Source organism: Erpetoichthys calabaricus, chromosome 13, assembly GCF_900747795.2.
Source record: "Erpetoichthys calabaricus chromosome 13, fErpCal1.3, whole genome shotgun sequence".
Taxonomy (NCBI): domain Eukaryota; kingdom Metazoa; phylum Chordata; class Cladistia; order Polypteriformes; family Polypteridae; genus Erpetoichthys; species Erpetoichthys calabaricus.
This window is the reverse complement of record NC_041406.2, coordinates 1,592,213-1,615,356: the sequence shown is the minus strand read 5'-3', so window position 1 is coordinate 1,615,356 and position 23,144 is coordinate 1,592,213. Positions and strand designations below refer to the sequence as shown.

General features: G+C 47.7%; 1 protein-coding gene and 1 non-coding gene across 2 annotated transcripts in view; one reads left to right on the top strand and one right to left on the bottom strand.

Moving 5' to 3' along the window:
* Positions 1-4,756: 4,756 nt before the first annotated feature.
* On the top strand, positions 4,757-4,829 carry trnar-acg (transfer RNA arginine (anticodon ACG)). The gene has a single exon. It is a non-coding gene; the product is annotated as a tRNA-Arg (tRNA).
* An 11,399-nt stretch (positions 4,830-16,228) lies between these two features.
* LOC114663920 (Wilms tumor protein 1-interacting protein-like) overlaps positions 16,229-23,144 on the bottom strand; it is an 81,556-nt gene continuing 74,640 nt past the window's right edge. Inside the window, exon 8 of the mRNA XM_028817870.2 lies at positions 16,229-17,487. Coding sequence (XP_028673703.2) covers positions 17,350-17,487 — 138 coding nt within the window. The 3' untranslated portion in view covers positions 16,229-17,349. The remainder of the gene's footprint in view (positions 17,488-23,144) is intronic.

Genomic DNA, 23,144 nt, shown 5'->3' with positions numbered 1-23,144 from the left:
TTGGTATGTGCAGCTGTAAATGTTCTGCCAGTCCATAGTGGCCCGTGTGCTGTTCTACGCCGCAGACCCCTGGCGAAGCAAGCTGAGCTCAAAAGAAGCACAAAGCCTGAACAATTGGATGCCATCACAAAAAATCCCCTCAGCTCTGTCTTGCAGCACTTTTAGCCACAGGCTTATTCCACCATGTTATGCTAAGAAGTGCCTCTGGGGGTCTTTATTGCCCACTTCTATCAGGCAATCCAATGCGTTCAATTTTAATATATCTGCACAATATACATGTTTTTTTTAATATTTATTTATCGATTGATTAATTCGCTGTATTGTCTGTCCTGTGTGTCTGTACTTCTTGTTTTTTATGATTCTCTTGATTTATGCATCTGAATTTCCCCTCGAGATTAATAAAGTTTATGTACTCTAATCTCGTCTAACCAGACGCCGTTCATCAGCAGACCTGAGTGGGTGAGGAGGAGCACAGGACCACTTGAGTGTCTCCACACACATACAGTGGGTGCTGACCCACTGACTACTCTGGATTTGAACTTAACATGTGGCCCGCGCACTGATCTGAAGGGAGGACTGCATTGTGCCCACCAGACACGCCATGGCACTTTGAATCGTGGATTGGTGGCACAGGCTGGCACTCCAGAGAGTCCTGCCGTGACGAGACCAAAGCCTGGACCAGGAGTTCAGTCCTAAACGTTCTGATCTCGTGGATATCATAAGACCGAGGCCGTAGCAGGAGCCTCACCTAATGGTAAGTCAGGGGTTGGCACCTTCACTTAATGCCTCTTCTCTTGATTGAGGATCGACAGACAGAATATCCATGAGGTCACTTTTGACTTCTGACCTCCTGAACCCGCCTTTTCCGATTTGCCCACCGCCTTTCTGGAATCGGTCTCAATTCCAACCCGTGTCTGAAAAGACATCTCTGCATTAATTGCGTGTTTTTGGACCACCTTTGGGTGCTCCAAACCTTTATCATCTCTTGTGTTCATTCAATTTACAGTGGCGTAGTCGGCAGGATTGCACTGGACAATGACAGAGCTGGTAGACCTCATGTTGCTTGTACCAAGGTAGTCCATTCCCTGCTAAGTTCATGTAGGAAACCAGACGAGCCAACTCGCCAAGGCAAAAACTAGCAATCAAGCCAGAGCCGCCCTCCCAGAACAGTGGGCTTTTGGACCACCCCAGGTACTGATGCCACTTTGGCCAAAAGATGATATTGAAACTCACTTGATGATTTTTTTGCGTTCAGCTACTAGATACCACTGGGAGTGTGCAGAACAGGCCCACATGCTGGCACCATTCCTGATGGGTGAGGCTCAATGGGCCAATTATGTCCAGGATGGGCAGACCACCACTGTCTATGAAAACCTCAAGGTGGAGATCCTGGCCAGGTACGGAGTAATCACGGACCAGCATACGAGGCAATGTCAGGAGTGGCGTTTTGTCCCACAGCTTGGCCTTTCACTTATCGGGGAGAGAAGGGCGATGGCCAAAACCTAAGACCAATAATTCTAAAAAGTTGTAATTAATCAGTGAATAACCCACCCAAGTCTCTTGCCCAACCGGTCTGTTGGCACACCTGGAAAAACATGGATACTCTGATAGAGACCTTGGAGCAAGACACGGTGGCCATGCAAAGCAAATACTCACAACAGCCTGCTGATCGTCACAAGCCTCGGGTGGAACGTGTCCCCAAACCAGAGCCCCGTCACCGTGGCATGGATCCAACAGTCCACTCGAAGGAAAAGATCAGCCCCTCCCCTCCGTGCATTAACAAGCTGGCAGACTGCAGTTGGGCGCCACCCCTTTGACCCTCCCATAATTAGTGGGTATAAAGTGACAGCCCTGCTCCATGTTGGCAGGATCATTTCATTTCTTGCTCACCATACGCACTTCTCCAAGAATCAGAAGGACCTGTTTAACCTTCAACCACAGGGACACCTGTTGACCGCTCTGCCTCATGTGGGATGACCTTTAAGGGAAATACTCAAAGAATAAGGGTGGCACACCTTATCGTGTCATACTTGAGCAGGACTGGTCACAAAGTGATAGCGGAATAGCAGAAAACACACCTCGTGAATCAGTGGGCCTAGTGAGCCTCTTCTCAGCTTGTCTCCACGCCATGTTCTAAGGCGGCTTGGTGTGACACAAGTGACATTGTGCCAGACATTTCACTGGTCACGCCAGGCGAGACGTCACTAGGCTCCGGGAGGTCACCTCTGATCTGCTCTCTGAGTTACAGTTTCAGCACTCAGTTAAGAAGGAACGATGATTCCCTAAAGTGCAGTCGTCCTCGTTGATTGACCGCGTACAGCTCATCCCATGGCACCGAGGCCACACTTTGTTATCGAGGATGATTTAATGTATCGTGTAGCGGAGCAGGATGGAAAGGTGAGGCCACTGCTGCCAGTCCAGAATGCCCACCAGTGGCAGGTTGACGAACTCGCACACGGCCCTCCCTCTCCTAGGCGCCCACTTAGAGGCCGACAAGACACTCGAGCTCTGGTTTTATTGGCTGGGAATTCACGAGGAGCTCTGCTGCTTTTGTGGTTCCTGCCTGGAATGCCAATTCCAGCAGACTCCTTGGCGTCTCTTGTCCCCGTACTGCTCCCTGATATACCTTGGAGAGTATTGCGGCAGACACAGCAGGTCCACTCCGACTCTTCACCCGGGGACATTTTGGTCCTTGTGGATTACACTACACGATATCCCGAGGCGATTCCCAAGAGAGAAGCCAGTTTCTAAAATATTACACGGGAACGTGTCGGCACCCCAAAGAAGTCTTTACAAAGTAAACACATTCAGGGCAGTCCCTAAATCACTCAAAGTGAACCCTCAAACTGATGGGTTAGTGGCAAGGATGGCGGGCATTGGGATCAGTTAACCTCACATTATGTGCAAGTCCCACAAGCCTCTTCTGTCGTTTTAGTCTTTCAAATTACTTTGTGGACGACAACTCTGGGGTTTATTGGATATTCTAAAAGAAGGTTGGGAACACGAGGGACTCCCTTCCGTTAACATTCTGGAATATGCTGCACAATAATGCAATTAAAATTAGAATGATACTAAAAGCAAACATGGAGCATATAATCGTGGCGTGACCCTCCATGAGCTCAGTCCAGGGGATCGAGTCGGGGTCCTCATCTCCACTTCTCACTCTCAACTGTCAAGTATTCGGTGAAGCAGCCAAATCGTCACCCGGCCGAACACGTTTAACATAGGAATTAGTTACCACTAATGGTGACGAGTGAAAGGATCATTACGATATTCATTTTGCTGCAGTACCAGGTAAGACCGATAGATGGCAGTCTTCTAACCATGGAACAAAACTTACAACGCACAAAAAGTAAAAGAGAAAAACACAAAGTAAGAGCGGCAGCCATCAGGCACGAGCTGCAAGAAGAGACGAGTGACAAACGGTGCGCTGAAGTGGAACTCGGTTTTACAAGGCCATACATCTGGAGTTTTTTTAAAATATTATATTAAATAACAGCTGTGCTACCCATCTAAGACAGGCAGAAATCTAAGTAATCAATGTACAGTAGACCTTGGCGTATACAGCGTTACCTTTTGCAATGCTCCACCTATAGTTATATATTTCGTAATACGTGTAATAATAAAAAACATTGCATTTGTCACTTCAACAGATGACGCATCACAAACAACTGTAGTAGTAAAATGCATTACTATAAATGTTTGCGATGTTCCATTTGTTGGAATTACAAATGCAACGCTGTTGTTGCTTCATTTATTTTGGTGCCGACAGCACAGATTTCTGTCATTTTCTTGTGCCAATTAAACAGGGTAGCCTGGTTGGTACCCCGACATTTCTTCTGGTGTCCCTCAGTCTGTTCACCCAGTCACAATTTATTAAATGTGTGTGTGTGGATAATTTATGGAATTTACAAAACCCCTCTTCAAGCTTTTTTAAAAGAAACCTGAAGGCCACATCCAGGTGGGATTCCATCCATCCCTCTTTCTAAGCTGCTTAGACAGGGCGGTTTGCGTCTGGAGCCCACCGATGCTAACAATTGCAGGGCATGACCTATGGTGCCGGCCGGCTGCCACTCCCCTCTGTGAGTAACATTTTGCGTTGAACCTTCTTGCACGTTTTGCCTTTTTTTCATTTTTTTTCTCTCGCTGTAAATTTTGTTCACGGCTGTCAATTTCACAACCCAGATTAGCTACCAAGATTTGACAAACCAACCAATCACGTGACGTGCCTTGCGCACTGACTCCACTGACAGACTGAGGAGATCGTTCCTCCACCACACTATGCGACTCTTCAATTCCACCCTATGGGTAAACGTTAAAATTATACAAAGTTATTGTCTGTCTGTATACCTGCATTGTTATCACTCTCTAATTTAATATTGTTCTTTATCAGTATGCTGCTGCTGCTGCAGTATGTGAATTTCCCCTCGGGATTAATAAAGTATCTATCTATCTATCTATCTCTCTATTTAAAAGTGTTTTTAATGGCATGCTTAACATTTTAGTGATATTTTCTTGAAAGTACAAACTTCCCATTTATTTTGATTTGTATTCTGTTTAATCGCCGCTTACTCCTTCGCTATTTCTTTACTGCGTGTATTGGACCATGCGGGATTCGAACTCGCGACCACCGCTGCCCCTTGATGTTACTGGATTGAAACAGCAATACCGCGACTATTTTGCCATTGACCACTAGGTGGCACACGTTTCCGTTTCTCACTACTTAGAGAATGTATTTCCCCTTCGATTTACAAGCGGGCCAGTGGCGCAATGGATAACGCGTCTGACTACGGATCAGAAGATTCTAGGTTCGACTCCTGGCTGGCTCGTAACTTTTTTGCTTTAATTTTGTTTTTATTACAAAAACTAACTCTGACGGCGACTTCTTTATTTAATTAATTATTAAGCGACAAATAAGAATGCTACTGTACACGTCGCCACTGCTCACAACTGAACTGCGTGAAAACAAAGGCGTGTGTCACATGATGACGCCGGGCGTCCCTTGTCCATACACAGACCTTTAATTCGCCTTATTTTGAAACACTGCGCGGACTTTTGCAGCCGCAAAGAAAGGCGAGAATGCACGCCCGTCACTACAGATTCTCTCCTTAGTGTGGTCACTCCAAAGGTGGCGCCCCGAGCAGCCGTGACTCGAGCTAATTCTTGGTAGCGAGAACCAATCAGATCGCTTTTCATTACCAAGAGTCTACCAAGAATTGAAAGCTCGGCCCAATCGCAGCCCGTATCGGCTACCAAAAATTGGTCAATGACGGCTCGGTCGGCTACCAAAACTCGGAAAGGGCGGGCCAGCCTCTTGTCTATTAATGTATTCTGTAAAAGCTCCTTCGAGTCTGCACACACACACGCTTTGCGTTTATTTTTGAACATTCTAAAAACGTTACACACGAGTTTCCGTTTGTGGAAATAAATAACCTTAAGTAATATATTTCATTTTGTCATAAAAGTTTAATAAATGTATTGATTATTGTTGTTTTACCACCGGCACCCTGTCCGGGATTTGTTCCTGCCTTGCGCCCTGTATTAGCTGGGATTGGCTCCAGCAGACCCCGTGACCCTGTGTTAGGCTATAGCGGGTTGGAAAATGGATGGATGATATACGATTACTGTACATATGTGACATTTTGTTTGTAATCTGGTACTCTAAATGAATTATGAACGGATTGATATATTTATATTCACGTACACAATTTTTGAATGATTTTTAAACATTCTTGCTGCAGTTTATTACAGTTATTAAATATGTGTGCAAAGTGTGTAAAGAAAGATGTAATAATGTATAAATATAATAAACATTGAATTGTATAATCATAGTTTCATTTTATAGAATGAGTTTTAAAAACAATAATATGAAGTGCTGTATAATTATAAAAATACAAATCATTGAAAGTGAAAACTTTTTTTTCTTGACTTCATCTTGGCCATTTTTTTTTTTAATTCATTGTTTGGGTGACTTCATTATTATCTGAAAAGATAGATGACGCATCTATGTGTGCATATTTCCTACAGAAGACTCTAGGGTAGTCTTTCTGGTATATAAAGACCAATAATTGTTAATGAATTACTGCAGTAAAAATTCTAACTTGGGCGGCATGGTGGCGCAGTGGGTAGCGCTGCTGCCTCGCAGTTGGGAGATCTGGGGACCTGGGTTCGCTTCCCGGGTCCTCCCTGCGTGGAGTTTGCATGTTCTCCCCGTGTTTGCGTGGGTTTCCTCCGGGCACTCCGGTTTCCTCCCACAGTCCAAAGACATGCAGGTTAGGTGGATTGGCGATTCTAAATTGGCCCTAGTGTGTGCTTGGTGTGTGTGTGTGTGTGTCCTGCGGTGGGTTGGCACCCTGCCCGGGATTGGTTCATGCCCTGTGTTGGCTGGGATTGGCTCCAGCAGACCCCGTGACTGTGTTCAGATTCAGTGGGTTGGAAAATGGATGGATGGAAAAATTATAACATATACAAATATATACACATATGCATATATACAATATATATATATACAGTACTGTGCAAAAGTTTTAGGCAGGTGTGAAAAAATGTAAACAAAGAATGCTTTCAGAAATATAAATAATGAGTGTTTATTGTTATCAATTTACAGAATGCAAAGTGAGCGAACAAAAGAAAAATCTAAATCAAATCAATACTTGGTGTTCCTACCTTTGGCCTTCAAACCAGCATCAATTCTTAGAGGTCCACTTGCACAAAGTCAGGGATTTTGTAGGATTCTAGTCAGGTGTCTGATCAAACAGTTCTACCAAACAGGTGCTAATGATCATCAATGTCACACGTAGGCTGAAACACAGTCATTAACTGAAACAGAAACAGCTTCAAACTGGGTGAGGAACAGCCAAACTCTGCTACCAAGGTGAGGTTGTGGAAGACAGTTTCATGTCATGGCAAGATTGAGCACAGCAACAAGACACAAGGTAGTTCTACTGCATCGGCAAGGTCTCTCCCAGACAAAGATCTCAAAGCAGACTGGGGTTTCAAGATGTGCTGTTCAAGCTCTTTTGAAGAAGCACAAAGAAACGGGCAACGTTGAGGATCGTAGACGCAGTAGTCGGCCAAGGAAACTTAGTGCAGCAGATAAAAGACACATCAAGCTTATTACCCTTCGAAATCGGAACATGTCCAGCGGTGCCATCAGCTCAGAACTGGCAGAAACCAGTGGGACCCAGGTACACCCATCTACTGTCCGGAGAAGTCTGGCCAGAAGTGGCCTTCATGGAAGAGTTGCAGCCAAAAAGCCATACCTCCGACGTGGAAACAAGGCCAAGCGACTCAAGTATGCACGAAAACATAGGAACTGGGGTGCAGAAAAATGGCAGCAGGTGCTCTGGACTGATGAGTCAAAATTTGAAATATTTGGCTGTAGCAGAAGGCAGTTTGTTCATGAAAGGGCTGGAGAGCGGTCCAATAATGAGTGTCTGCAGGCAACAGTGAGGCATGGTGGAGGTTCCTTGAACGTTTGGGGCTGCATTTCTGCAAATGGAGTTGGAGATTTGTTCAGGATTAATGGTGTTGTCAATGCTGAGAAATACAGGCAGATACTTATCCATCATGCAATACCATCAGGGAGGTGTATGATTGGCCCCAAATTTATTCTGTAGCAGGACAACGACCCCAAATATACAGCCAAAGTCATTACGAACTATCTTCAGTGTAAAGAAGAACAAGAAGTCCTGGTATGAAGTGATGGTATGGCCCCCACAGAGCCCTGATCTCAACATCATCGAGTATGTCTGGGATTACATGAAGAGACAGAAGGATGTGAGGAAGCCGACATCCACAGAAGATCTGGGGTTAGTTCTCCAAGATGTTTGGAACAACCTACCAGCCGAGTTCCTTCAAAAACTGTGTGCAAGTGTACCTAGAAGAACTGATGCTATTTTGAAGGCAAAGGGTGGTCACACCAAATATTGATTTGATTTAGATTTCTTTTGTTCATTCACTGCATTTTGTTGATTGATGAAAATAAATGATTAACACTTCAATTTCTGAAAGCATTCTTTGTTTACAGCATTTTCTTCACACCTGCCTAAATCTTTTGCACAGTACTGTATATGTGTGTGTGTATATTATAATTATATATATATATTATAATGAACTAAGTGCTGTGTGTGTGCCAGTGGTCTTGTACTGTTTACTAGAACACATACAGTTGTTTTGTGCTAAGTATATAAACATTTCCCTTTGCAATATTTCCAAACATGTATTTTTACCTACTTCAAACTAATTAAATGTCAGCATCAACTAGAATATATTACTTCCCAATTTTTATAAACACATAGCCTACAAACACAAGGCTGTGCACTATTATTTATTTTTTTATTCTTATTGTGCTTTAAGTTTTATTGCAGCCCTCTTGATTACTGTGCGGCCGTCTGAGAGCCTGCTAAAGGTGCTCTGTAAGTACAGTGGTGTGAAAAACTATTTGCCCCCTTCCTGATTTCTTATTCTTTTGCATGTTTGTCACACAAAATGTTTCTGATCATCAAACACATTTAACCATTAGTCAAATATAACACAAGTAAACACAAAATGCAGTTTGTAAATGGTGGTTTTTATTATTTAGGGAGAAAAAAAAATCCAAACCTACATGGCCCTGTGTGAAAAAGTAATTGCCCCCTGAACCTAATAACTGGTTGGGCCACCCTTAGCAGCAATAACTGCAATCAAGCGTTTGCGATAACTTGCAATGAGTCTTTTACAGCGCTCTGGAGGAATTTTGGCCCACTCATCTTTGCAAAATTGTTGTAATTCAGCTTTATTTGAGGGTTTTCTAGCATGAACCGCCTTTTTAAGGTCATGCCATAGCATCTCAATTGGATTCAGGTCAGGACTTTGACTAGGCCACTCCAAAGTCTTCATTTTGTTTTTCTTCAGCCATTCAGAGGTGGATTTGCTGGTGTGTTTTGGGTCATTGTCCTGTTGCAGCACCCAAGATCGCTTCAGCTTGAGTTGACGAACAGATGGCCGGACATTCTCCTTCAGGATTTTTTGGTAGACAGTAGAATTCATGGTTCCATCGATCACAGCAAGCCTTCCAGGTCCTGAAGCAGCAAAACAACCCCAGACCATCACACTACCACCACCATATTTTACTGTTGGTATGATGTTCTTTTTCTGAAATGCTGTGTTCCTTTTACGCCAGATGTAACGGGACATTTGCCTTCCAAAAAGTTCAACTTTTTTCTCATCAGTCCACAAGGTACTTTCCCAAAAGTCTTGGCAATCATTGAGATGTTTCTTAGCAAAATTGAGACGAGCCCTAATGTTCTTTTTGCTTAACAGTGGTTTGCGTCTTGGAAATCTGCCATGCAGGCCGTTTTTGCCCAGTCTCTTTCTTATGGTGGAGTCGTGAACACTGACCTTAATTGAGGCAAGTGAGGCCTGCAGTTCTTTAGACGTTGTCCTGGGGTCTTTTGTGACCTCTCGGATGAGTCATCTCTGCGCTCTTGGGGTAATTTTGGTCGGCCGGCCACTCCTGGGAAGGTTCACCACTGTTCCATGTTTTTGCCATTTGTGGATAATGGCTCTCACTGTGGTTCACTGGAGTCCCAAAGCTTTAGAAATGGCTTTATAACCTTTACTAGACTGATAGATCTCAATTACTTCTGGTCTCATTTGTTCCTGAATTTCTTTGGATCTTGGCATGATGTCTAGCTTTTGAGGTGCTTTTGGTCTACTTCTCTGTGTCAGGCAGCTCCTATTTAAGTGATTTCTTGATTGAAACAGGTGTGGCAGTAATCAGGCCTGGGGGTGGCTACGGAAATTGAACTCGGGTGTGATACACCACAGTTAGGTTATTTTTTAACAAGGGGGCAATTACTTTTTCACACAGGGCCATGTAGGTTTGGATTTTTTTTTCTCCCTAAATAATAAAAACCATCATTTACAAACTGCATTTTGTGTTTACTTGTGTTATATTTGACTAATGGTTAAATGTGTTTGATGATCAGAAACATTTTGTGTGACAAACATGCAAAAGAATAAGAAATCAGGAAGGGGGCAAATAGTTTTTCACACCACTGTAAGTGAAATGCTTTATTATTTGTTATAATCCTGATTCAATAGACTGGGCAGGCAGTTTGTTTAAGTGCGATTTTTAATTATGCTTGGAGTCCATGTGTTCCTTGACAAATCAATCATTCATTAAACGTTTTGTTTTAATCAAAAAAACAAAAATAAACAACTACATCTGCAATGCAGGATTCAAACCACCATTTTTTGGAGAAAGTTTTTAAAATGTATTTTAGAGAAATTTTCTTCCATTCACCAATGTGTCATGAGCAGGATTCGAACCTGCATCCCTGCGGTAATTTCTGGTCGGTCGTCCCTCCAAAATCACAGCTATAACTCGACTTATTCGCGCGACCCTGAGCGCCCCTGCAGGGGACACTCTCTAATTCATGAAGGTTTGGGGGGCTGAAACGGTGATCGGTGAGCGGAGAGGAGCCCGGCGTGGCCGAGTCGGTGCGGCGCTTTCTTCTGGTCCGAGCTCAGCTGTCGTCAGGCGGTTCACTGATTGGCCCATCGTGTGCAGCTGCGCAGATTTTCTCCGTGTCTACCCGCTTAGGTCCCAAAACTTCACGCAGCTTCGCTCGAAAAATGAAGTCCGCGCAAGCGCAAATAACGGAGAACCCGCGGGAGAAAACGAGCGGGAAGCGCAGTGACGAGTCTTCTTTTATTTTTCGCGCTCACTGCTCGTGTTTGTTACTTGCCGTCTGGGGGTCTCCGTCGTGCAGGCACAACGAGTAGGGGGCTGTTTAGTGATGCTGGTTAATTACGGAGGGCAACATCGCTTCGCCACCCCCAAACATGTAAAAGGGTTAGAATACGGGTAGTGAAGTATCATTTACGAAATTCTTACATGGCGCATAGCACGGCGTTACCGTTAAACACACACACACGGCCCCGACCTGCCCATCCCTCGGACGACGAGCCCCAGACGGGAGGCTTCTAGAGAGTTCGCCGTCAGTCACGTGAACCGCATAATATGCGCAGCCGTCAACTACGGTATTAAAGTGCGGCTGCAAACGACCTCACCACACCAAACGAGCCCGGGTTCAGTTCCTGCTCTGGGGACGTCCCGACTGCCGGTGGGCCTTCTCCGGTCAGCTCCCTCATTCCACTTTCGGCTCCCGCCGTGGACAGATGTAGACTCACTGGCGCCCCCTGCAGGATTGTTTTGGAAGCTCCTCCCTCTGCTGCCGTGTGAGGCTGCGCAGTCCTCCTTGGGCTAAACAGATCAGAAGGTACGGAGGCAGAGCGCCTCATAGCCCCGGTGACCTCAAGTCGTTCAGTTCCCGGCCGGGATGATTCGTTTTTCATAAATTTGCTCCTGCATGTTGCTAGAGACCACCATTGATTAAATGACATAATTAATGCTGAGGGCATTAATGTTCCTTAACCTGCTGATGTATTGGGGATGTGGCATTGGGGCGTTGACTGTGTATGTGTGTGTGTGGAGTGAGTGGCAGAGTGAGACACACACACACACACACGCACAGAGTTCATCATCTGGCTGAAGTTGTGACTTTCAGGTGACAAGTAGTACATTTAAGACTGAGCCATTCTTTTTATCAGTTTTTTATCACCATTTTCCAAGTCCGCTGAATCCAGACCTGGGAGTGGGCTGAAGCTCATCCTAGCAAGCATAGGGCGCCGGGCAGAAACAATCTCCAGACAGGGTGCCAGTCCATCGCAGGGCAAACACACACACGGGCTAGTTTAGCATCACCAGTCCACCTAACCTGCACATCTTTGGATAGCCAAAGGAAACCCACCTGGACATGTGGAGAACATGCAAACTCCACACGAGGACACCGCAGTGACTCCTTACTGCAAGAGGGCAGCGCTGCCGTGCCACCCTTATTGTCACAGAATTGTGCAGAACTCACACGCTGACAGACCCCCTGACTTGATGTACTTTGTAAATCTCGCAGTTGGTGAGCTCATCTGAATGATCCCGGGACAGCGGCCTGACTCGGGTGTATGGAAGCTCATTGGTGCCAAAGTTCAATGCGCTTCATTGTGTAAAACTACACTGCAGTGCCGTGCACATGGGCACACGGTGCCCTTCATTTTGGCTCGGTTTTCTCGTGTCATAATTTAAAACACATGGCCCAGCTGAGTGAGTGCTTTTCAATATGGCACACAAGTTTCATATTGTGTTTTATTTCCCTGTCCGTCCCCACCTTATCAGGGTGGAGGGGTTTGCGTGTCCCAGTGATCCCAGGAGCTCTGTTGTCGGGGGCTTTATGCCCGTGGTAGGGTCACCCAAAGCAAACTGGTCCTAGGTGAGGGACGTGACAAAGAGCGGCTCAGAAAACCTCCTACGATGTATACAAACTTTGGATGGCGTTGTCCCTCACCTGAATGCGGGTCACCGACGCCCCCCTCTGAAGCCAGGCCTGGAGGTGGGGCTCGATGGCAAGCATCTGGTGGCCGGGCACAGCCCAAAGAGGCAACGTGGGTCCCCCTTCCCATGGGCCAAAGAGGTTGGGTGCAGTGTGAGTCGGGTGGTGGCCGATGGTGACTATGTCTGTCGGCTGGCCTGGGAACACCTCGGGATTCCCCCAGAAGAGCTTGTAGAAGTGGCCGGGGAGAGCGAAGTCTGGGCATCTCTGCTCAAGCTGCTGCCCCCGTGACCCGATCTCGGATAAGCAGAAGAGGATGGATGGATGGATTCACTGTCCGTAGATCACATGTTGTACCAAAAAGCAACACACACGTATTGAGTTTCACTTAGCGGCTTCTCTGAGTGGTCCACCACCTGCTAGAGGAGCCACAAAGGTCCAGTGCATTGTGGGTTGGGGGGTGATAGTCTGATCCCCCACTACCACAGCTGACTGACTCTGGGAATGTGACCCCTCTGGTGGAGAAGGAACCCGAGCTGCTGTGGGAGGTGGAGAGGTGCCATCTAGATGGTTGGGCTCACCTCAACGCACTGCATGGCCTCTAGAACCAAAGTCCTGGAGCGGGCTTGGACTGCTGCACAGTTACTTATAGCCCCCCGGCTCGGCACGTGTTGTTAGAGTTTACCTGGTGGACCAGACTTTGAGACTAGGAAAGGCCGTTACCGTCGTCTGTGCTCATGTGCCAACAACTCGGTCAGAGTATTTGGCCTTCTCGCAGACCTTGGGGGGGTGTGCTGGAAGGTGGTCCAACTGGGGACTCCAACATTCTACTGGGAAACTTTAATACTCACGTGGGCAATGACAGTGAAATCTGTGGGACTGGGAGGAGCGACCTACCCGACCCAAACCCGAGTGGCATGTTGTTGTTGGATGTCTGGGCTAGTTGCCATGTTTGAGAATAGGGGTGTTCATAAGAGCACATGGCACCTGAGGCTGCAGGTCGTGTCATCACATCTGTGACCATATGTCTTGCCAGAGTGAGCTGGCAGCTGATCACTAGCCGGCTGTGCGTTGAATCTGATGGGGTAGGGGGGTGTCAGACAGACCAGGTAGGTGCCAACATACACTTGAGGGTGTGCCAGAAAGATTTTGGGGGTCTGTCCAGGAGATCTTCAACTTGCACCTCCAACCAAAGCTGTGGCCATTAGGTCACTGGTACTCGCCACGGTGGTAACCCCAAACCCAGTGGTGGACCCCAACGATAAAGAGAGCCGTCAGACTGAAGAAGGAGGCATTTTGAGCTTCATTGTCACTGACGGGCACCGCCAGGCCAAGCGGAGGGCAGCAATGGCAGTTGGGTGTGGGAGGAGTTGGATGAGGCCACAGAGAAGGACATTCAGTCAGCCTCAAATGGTGTTGGGCTGCCTTGGCTGATACGCCTCTTCAGCACTGCGTGGAGTGATGGTCCCCATCTTTAAAACAGAACCGGAGGGTGTGGTGCAACTTTAGGGGATCACATTCCTCAGCCTCTCTGTGTGAACGTCAATCTCGGGGTTCTGGTGAGGAGGATGTGGCTGCTGGTCGAGCCCCCGATTCAGGAGGAAGAGAGGACAGAACACCTTTTAATGTCACAAGGACTCTGGGTGCTTCATGAGATTACGCCCAACCCGTCTACGTGTGTTTTGTGGGCTTGGAAAAGGCTTGGGGGTGGCGCTTCAGGAATATGGGGTACCAGGCCTGCTGTTGTCTGCTCTTTGGCTCCCTACCACCACAACGAAAGCTTAGTTTGCATTGGCAGCTGTAAGTCAGTCTTGTTCCTGGTGCATGTGGGACTCTGCCAGGGCTGCCCTTTGTCACCAATTCTGCCCCACAACCGTGGCCTGGATAAGTGGGTAAGGAAGACGGATGGCTGAATGGATGTGGCACCCCAGTTTGTGTTAACAAAGATGGCATTTTCAGGTAGGTGCCTCGTGTTGATGGCCAGTTGGTCGATGACTTGCAGCTCTGATGTGGCCCAGTGACAGTGTAGCGTATGCACAAGAGTTCTGCTCTGTGATGGACCGGCGTGCCCACCATTGCTGGCTCCAGTCCCACAGCCCCCTGAAACAGAAACAGCAGGCGCACAGAACGGGTGAATGAATCAGATGAGTGTTAATTTAAGACGTTCTTGTGCAGGTTCCATTTCTGTAGCCTGGAGGTGACCGCTATCAATTTACAAAGATTTGTGTGTCATGGATGGGGGGACTGTTTGGGACCCACAGTGGTGTTCTAATGTCACAGCTTAGGTGTCACCAAAACTTGAATGGGCTCTACACAGGCAAGCAGGAGATGACCGGATGGCGGCAAAGCCCACCGCAAGTGTAGGTGACATTACGAGTGACAGAGAGGGGACAGTGCAGGCAGCGTCAAAGCTTCGAACCCTACCTGTTAGCCATCGGAGCACAGCAGGCCAGCTCAATGTCACAAAACAATGAACAAACATCTTCCTCATCAGACGATGGGGTCTCAAGTGGCAGCCCAGGTCAGAAGTCCAGCCTGGGGGGCTCTCACACTTTTCACCAAAGCCTTTTCCAGAGTGGGTCAGGGCGGTGACACAAACTGAGGGTTCTTCAGCTCGACGTTTTGGTGCCATTCTTTATTCAGGGCTGTGTTCTTAGGCCAAACTGTGATGAGCCCTGCACTGCCTTGGGTGACACAAGTGGTCTCAGTAAGCTTTACTGTTGGCAGAGTGACACAGGACTGATGGGAGCACCGCTCACCTTTTCTTTTTTCCGGATGCCCCAAATATTCAGAAAGGGGACTCATCCGAGACAATGACTTGACCCCAGCAGTCCAATCCCAGAATATCAGTCTGACCCTGATGTTTTTCTTGGCTTCTTTGCTGCCCTTCTTGACGCCCGCCAGGCCATCCTCTGCAAGTCTTCACTTCACTCCCACCTGCCTGTTGCCATTCATTCCTGAGGCGGCTCTGCCCTGGTGGTGCCCGCAGCTGAATCCACTTTTAAAGCGTCCAGTCTGCTATTGTAACTCAAACAGGGTGACCTCCAGCCTTGTCCCCATGGTCACTCTCACCTGTGTTCATGATGGAGGATCACTGAAGTGACATCAGCAGGTCCTTTGGTGGCAGGGCTGACCTGCAGTTGTTTTGTGAGATGAAGTTCATTTTTATGGCAAAGAGGGACGTTACAGTTCACTGCCATTCATCTGATGACTCGTCAGAACATTCTGGACTTTATGTTGCAGTAAACTTCAGATTTGTGTCATTCTCCACACTCTTGGCCACGGCTGTACGCGTTGTTGGACTTGCCGGTGCTCATTCGTTGGCCGTCTGCCGTCACACACACACAGAGAGCCCACCCTGACGACTAAAGATGAAGCCACACCGGTCTCGCTGGGTATGTCAGACTACGTGACTCGCCTTCACCGTAGCGGGTGGTCGACTGCCTCCGACTCGCTTATGTTCCACAAAAGGAAAGTCGCTAGAGAAGTGCGACAAAGGCCTTCAGCTGACACGTCGTCACAACCCGCCGTGATCTCAGCAGAAATGAAACGAGCGCTCGCTTCCTGTCAGAGATCACAATATGGGATGTCCTCCAAGGAGCTGTGATCCGTTGGCAAAGGCTTTTCTGCCTGCTTCCAACATGTCAGTTTGGGGGCTGGCAGACCCCCCGCTATCTTTAAAGCAAATCGAGGCACACAAGTGAGCCGCACACAGGCTGCCACGTCGACCATCCCTTCTGGCTGTGGGACTCGCCACCAGATTCCAGTTAAGAGCCTGGACATTGGTCACACGGACAGACCGCATCATCACGCCAAGCCCCTCACTGTGCGCTCAAACCAGGCACTCAAACCAGCGGGATTAATGTTTTATTTTTTTTGGAACAATCGCAAACATCAAATAAAAAAGTCAACAAAATCAAAGTTGGCCGCCAACACCGTGGTGAGAATGTGACGTCTTTATGTTGATGGGGGGGCCTGACGTCTCGTTAACCAAGTTTCCCAGTCGCCGTTCACTTCGTGGCCACTGGTGACAAAGCGTCACCTCATCTGGACAGGTGATGATGACAGCCGACTCCATCGTTCGCTCAACTATGGCCATACCTGCCTACTCTGGCCCAACAGTGCGGTCAGTCACCCTCCTCCAGGGTGGTCGACACCCCGGCCATTTCTCAGTTAAACACACCCCTGAGTGACGCCACTCCATCTCTCCACGTATCACACACACACACTCGGTCGTCCCGTTTCTGGCTGTCATACGAATGCTCAGGGCAGGCGCCACCCACGTTCCAGTTCAGTCCATTTGAAACTGCGCCCGGCGCCCACGACAGCCCCGGCTCCTGCTGCACCGAGTGGTGGTCTGGAAACGTCACGTGTTGTGTTAGGCCACTGGCCACACGTAGACGTGTAGTTTGGCTAACGGTTCAGACGTCTTTTACACATTTTGTTGCTTTTTACAAATGAAATCCTACAACATCAATACATAAAGGCTGCAGCGTCTCGTCCATCCATACCTGTCCGCCTGTTCAGAAGTTGCCCAAGCGTGTGAGGTCAGGTGCGGCACGCCGGAGCAATGCACTCCTTTGGATTCTGAGGTGCAAACCCAAGTCGCTCTTATCGGCAAAACCCCCCGCTGCCCGAGCACAGCCGAGTATCCTGGGGTCAGCCGCCGGACCTCCAGAACTTGTTCCCACGCCAGGCTCTCGCTTGCTCTTCTTCATGGTGTTCAAGTGCTGCGAGGTCCGTCGGGTGACACACTCGTCACCTCCTGCAGTCCTAAGTTGCCCGGGACGGAGAGTCTCTCTCGGCCTTGGGGGGGCTTGGCGCCTGAAGACCTGCTTCCTCTGCTTCTTCCCCTGCTGCCACCTCACACTATCGAAACCGAAAACTCGTCCAAGTCAAACTCGACAAGTGAGGCATAAAATGAGGAGCGCAGGCCGACAGGAAGGCTCCCTGGCACGCCGTCCCAGCCCACCCACATTCAGAACTGGTGCTGGTACACGTGGGAGGCTGGCGGCCCACCGTCAACATGCTTTAGGTGACAAGCGTAGCACAGGAGGCGTCCGTGGAGTGGAAAACATCGGTGGCCTTCCTCGTCGTTGAGCTCCATGTTGCAGTCCTGAAAAGAAGACAAAGATGCCTGAAATCAAACAAAAGCAAACGTCCTACAAAACAGAGACCCACCCCACGTACCCAGTGGGCAGCCGCTGGCATTTGAACAGAACAGGCCATTCAGCCAACAGGCGTGCCAGTCCTTCCTAATGACATCAAGTCGAGTTTAAGAAAGGGACCCCCATCTCTACTTGCTAGTTTATTTTAACACATGGGTGTTCGCTCTGTTAAAGTGGTCCGGATTTATCAATAATTTATTGCCAATGATGGGGCCTTTGGATAACAAGAGAACAAACCTGGCAGGCTTGACGAGCCAACACACCGCCAGTGGAAATAAAAAGTGAAGATGGCAGGCTGAAACCGCGGTAAGGCTGGGAAGAAGATGGCAACCTGCGCAATGAGGGCAAAAACAAACCAGGAGCCGTTTGGGGGGCAAAAAAAAAAAATCAAAAACGGGTTACGTGAGTGAGGACCCCTCACACTCCGCAGTTACGTCCAGTAGAGTCCAACTCTGAGTTCAGGCCAACTAAAGATTTGGAAAAATAAAAACTGAGACGTCGCCAAAAGTTGCCTTTCAACCTCAGCATCTCGCCGAAGACACAAAGTTTAACTTCTAAAGAGCGGGACTTGAAGGGGTAACAAAACAACAGGCCTCTGTGTTGACCGCAGTCATTACTGGCACGTTTGAAATATTTAAGAGTGTTGAAAAAGGTCGAGATTTGAGGGACCGCCATATGACCTGCAAGTGCTAAAGAGTAGGGAGTGTAACTCCCTGCAGCACCCCCTGGTGGCACCACCGGACCCCAGCAGGGCTGCACTACCAGACTATGATTCCCTGTCCGGATGGGCAGCGATATCCAGGACTGCTGCCATCTAAGTACATGGGCAAAGACAACAGGCAGAAATCAGTGATCTCCCCTGTCCTTCCACATTCTGGGCGTCCTGTCCAGGTACGGACCCCAAACCAGTGCCAGCTTCCTCTGGTCCTTCCATTATTTTATACCAAATGGTCACCAGGGTTTCTTTCTGCCCAGCTGGGCATTTTAACATTTGTTCTGTCCTGGGTTCCCATCCAGGTAGTAAACCAACCCCCTTCCTGGCCAGGATACCCGTCCTTCTCCTACAATATAAACCGTACACACACACACACACACTAGCTGTGCTACCCATCTAAGGTGGATTGAAATCTACAGTAAGTAATCAAGCAGACCTGAGCGTTAACATTTGCAGTGTACCATATAAGAAATGAATTTGTAATGCATGTAGTAATAAAATACCTTGCTTGTGTCATTCCAACAGATGGCACCTCACAAACATTTGTAGTAATAGGAAACATTACATTTGTCATTTCAACAGATGGTACATCAGTTCAATGCCATTTGATACAGGACTCGTAGAACTCATAGAAGTACCGTATATACTCGCAGATGATAAGTTGGGGCTTGATTTTACTGTATAATTTCCGGTATTTTATAATGTCAGTCATGTAAGTCGAATGCGGAAAACTCACGCTATTGGTCCAAGAGATTATGATATGTTGACGCCCACCTGAGAGAGTCACCACGGAGCACACGGCCTTTTCTTTCTATGGATTGTGCCTACGTGGCCACACAGTAATACTCACACTCTTCTGAAGTGACGTTTGTACTGTTTTGCGTTTCTTGTATCTCACACTCTCATACACCTTTATCGTAAGAGCGTCCCTTATCTACGATGGAGCATTCGATCAGAAGAAAATATGAAGCTGGTTTGAAATTAAAAGTCATTGAAGTGGCCAAAGAAATCAATAACTGCGCTGCTGCAACAAAATTTGATGCGTCTGAGAAACTGATGTGAGATTGGAGGAGGCAAGAAGATGTAAAGAAAAAAATAAAATAAAATTTAAGTATCATATTTTTGAATGGGCGTCTAAGTTGGGGTCTGATTTAATGATCGAATTTTCCGACTTATATGTGAGTACATATGGTAGTTGTACTTTGGGATGCGCCATCTGTTGGATAAAAGAAACATAGCAAGCAGACAGATGTACAGACACTTTTATTAAGGTGGATACACACTCACACTCACACTCACACTCACTCGCACTCTAAAGGCAGCCAGTCATGGAGTCGGTCGTATCCTGGCCTGTAAACCGCACGCTTTGCCCAGCCTCGTTATTCACGACATGCTCTTCACTATGCTGCACATCACAAGATTTAAAACAAATCCTAACCTCCAGTATTCTGCTCTGTGCCCTGCTGGAGGGGTAGCACCAACTTAGGGGATGCCCACCGCCCTGATAAACTGATCAGGAAGGCCAGCGGCCACAGAAGTCGTCACACAGAGGGTCAGACAGGAGGATAGCAGTAAAACTGGAGGCCCCTACGGCTAATCAACCTTTTTTAATTAAATTTAATTTTAAATTAATTTAATTTTAATTCAACCTGAGCCTGGAACAGGGGAGAGTCCCGAGGCTTTGGAAAACATCTTGTATCACCCCAGTCCCAAAGGTATCACATCCTAGTGAGCTGAATGATTTCCAGCCTGTCGCCCTGATGTCACATGTGATGAAGACCATGGAGCGGCTGCTGCTTCACCACCTTAGGCCACAGTCCGCCATGCCCTCGACCCTCTGCAGTTCACATACCAGGAGAAGGTGGGAGCGGAGGATGCCATCATCTGCATGCTACACCGATCCCTCTCCCACTTGGACAGAGGCAGTGGTGCAGTAAGAATTACGTTTCTGGACTTCTCTAGCACCTTCAACACCATCCAACCTCTGCTCCTTAGGGACAAGCTGACAGACATGGGAGTAGATTCATACCTGGTGGCATGGATCGTGGACTATCTTAAAGACAGACCTCAGTATGTGTGTCTCGGGAACTGCAGGTCTGACATTGTGGTCAGCAACACAGGAGCGCCACAGGGGACTGGACTTTCTCCGGTCCTGTTTCTCCTATATACATCGGACTTCCAATACAACTCGGAGTCCTGCCATGTGCAAAAGTTCACTGACAACACTGCTATCGTGGGCTGCATCAGGAGCGGGCAGGAGGAGGAGTATAGGGACCTAATCAAGGACTTTGTTAAATAGTGAGACTGAAACCACCTACACCTGAACACCAGCAAAACCAAAGAGATGGTGATGGATTTTAGGAGGACCAGGCCCCTCATGGACCCTGTGATCATCAGAGGCGACTGTGTGCAGACCTATAAATACCTGGGAGTGCAGCTGGATGATAAATTGGACTGGACAGCCAATACTGATTCTCTGTGCAAGAGAGGACAGAGCCGACTATACTTCCTTAGAAGGCTGGTGTCCTTCAACATCTGCAATAAGATGCTGCAGATGTTCTATCAGACGCTTGTGGCGAGCGCCCTCTTCTACGCGGTGGTGTGCTGGGGAGGCAGCATTAAGAGGAAAGACGCCTCACGCCTGGACAAACTGGTGAGGAAGGCAGGCTCTATTGTAGGCACAGAGCTGGACAGTCTGACATCTGTGGCAGAGCGACGGGCGCTCAGCAGGCTCCTGTCAATCATGGAGAATCCACTGCATCCACTAAATAGGATTATCTCCAGACAGAGGAGCAGCTTCAGAGACAGACTGCTCTCACCGTCCTGCTCCACTGACAGACTGAGGAGATCGTTCCTCCACAACACTATGCGACTCTTCAATTCCAACTGGGGTGTAAACGTTAACATTATATAAAGTTATTGTCTTTCTGTATACCTGCATTGTTATCACTCTTTAATTTAATATTGTTATTATCAATATGCTGTTGCTGGAGTATGCAAGTTTCCCCTTGGGATTAATAAAGTATCTATCTATCTATCTATCTATCTATCTATCTATCTATCTATCTATCTATCTATCTATCTATCTATCGTGCCTTTCACATTATCTATCTATCTATCTACCTACCTACCTAATGCTGCCCACTGTGCCTGTGACTGGCTGGTCTTTGGCTCATTTCAGTGCACTGGGCTAGGAGGGTCTTCCCAGCATGTCTGCTTTTTTTGACGTTATTAAAGTCAGTGTTCAACTCCGGGCCGTGCACTTTAACCGTTTTGCACCCTTTTTTTTTTTTTTTTTTCCCCGTTGCTGCTGGAGCAAGAAGACGTTACCTTCCTGCATCAACCCACCCATCTGAGTGCCTAAGTGAACCTGGAAATGAAAATGATGGGCTCCAGAACAACCCACAGATGTTGAGATCTGCAACCTTCCTGATCCCAGAGAGATCCTGGACATCACAGCCTTTACTGTCATTGAGAGGCCTGAGGAGGAGGAGGAGGAGACCATGGTGGCCGGGTTTCTTCACTTCTAACATGTGATCTCGTTTTACGATTGTGTCAAACTATCTTAACAGCACTCTGATTATTTCGGCTGCTGCTTGCTAACGATTCACGTAAAGTGAAACTGTCACACACAACGGGGCGAACCTGCCAACTTCCGCGGTCACCCATGCACACCCAGGGGATGTCATGAGGTAATGATAACGCGACTACACAGCAGTTGTCTCCTTCTCCCTTTGTATCCATAGAATGGAAGACAGACCACCAGAAGCCCTCTGATGTCACTTCCTCCTTTGTCTCAGAAGTCCCTTCCCTTTTGCCTTGCCAGGTATTTAAGGAGGAAGAGGACTGGAGGTGGGCATTCAGCATCGAAGCTGCAGCCGGCAGAGGCAGAGCCCCAGCTTCTGAAGCGCCTGATCCACAGGAGAACTTAACTTGGACCAAGAATGTCCAAACTCGATTTGTCACGTTGTTGTTTTGTGGCCCTTTTTTTGTTTCCAACGTTAAATGGGGTGACCATGGTGGTCTCCAACCCTTCATGTTGTGAACCCAACAGAAATAAGTTAATAAAAAGAAGAAATGAAGAGCCTGACACTTAAGAAAGGAAGGACATGAGAAAAACGGACGTCAGACATTGCGTTGTCTTTATGGCCGTGGAATACGAGAAGAAAACGTCGACAACCTAAATAAGGTGAACTCGTGAATCGCATCCAACTGCTCTCAATTAACAAAGCAAAGGCATTCACAAGTGACACCAAAGAGCTGCTTCAGTGACAGACATGTCCACCTCTGTGACCAGACGAAGATGCCCTAAATAATCCGATGAGCACAACCGTCGTATGCGTGATTCGTAGATCCCTGTTGTTTTTGCACAATGAGGTTTGATGGACCCTAAAAAGAAGAGCAGGGGCCATTGAAAACCTGCAGTGCTAAGGTGGGCTAAACACAACGTTCTCGTCCACTGTTCACTTTCAGTGACGTACGTTTGTGACTGGTTTGATTTTTTTGGTGTGGCAGTGCAAGGCACAGACTGACTGGCATCTCGGCGGACAGACCACCTCTCGGGGCCTTGTGTGGGAGTCCCCCCAGTACGCTGGGTGGCAGCATCCCCCTGGTACAGCTCATGTTTGGATACCTGCAGGGCCACATGGGAGTTGTAGTTCTGGTGGGCTGCCTTTTCAAAGCGGAGGTCCACCTGACCTGAAGTGCTTCCTGTACTGGTCCAGCTTAAAGAGGAGCCCCTCGGCCCAATCAGGTGAGTCGGGAGAGGCTGAAGGAGGGGAGCTCAGGTGCCGTGGGCCTGTGAAACTCTACTTTAGTGTCAGAAGAATCGTTTATTTGAACACAGGAGTGCTGTGGTGGGCTTGTGCCTGGCGTTTGGAGATTTGAGAC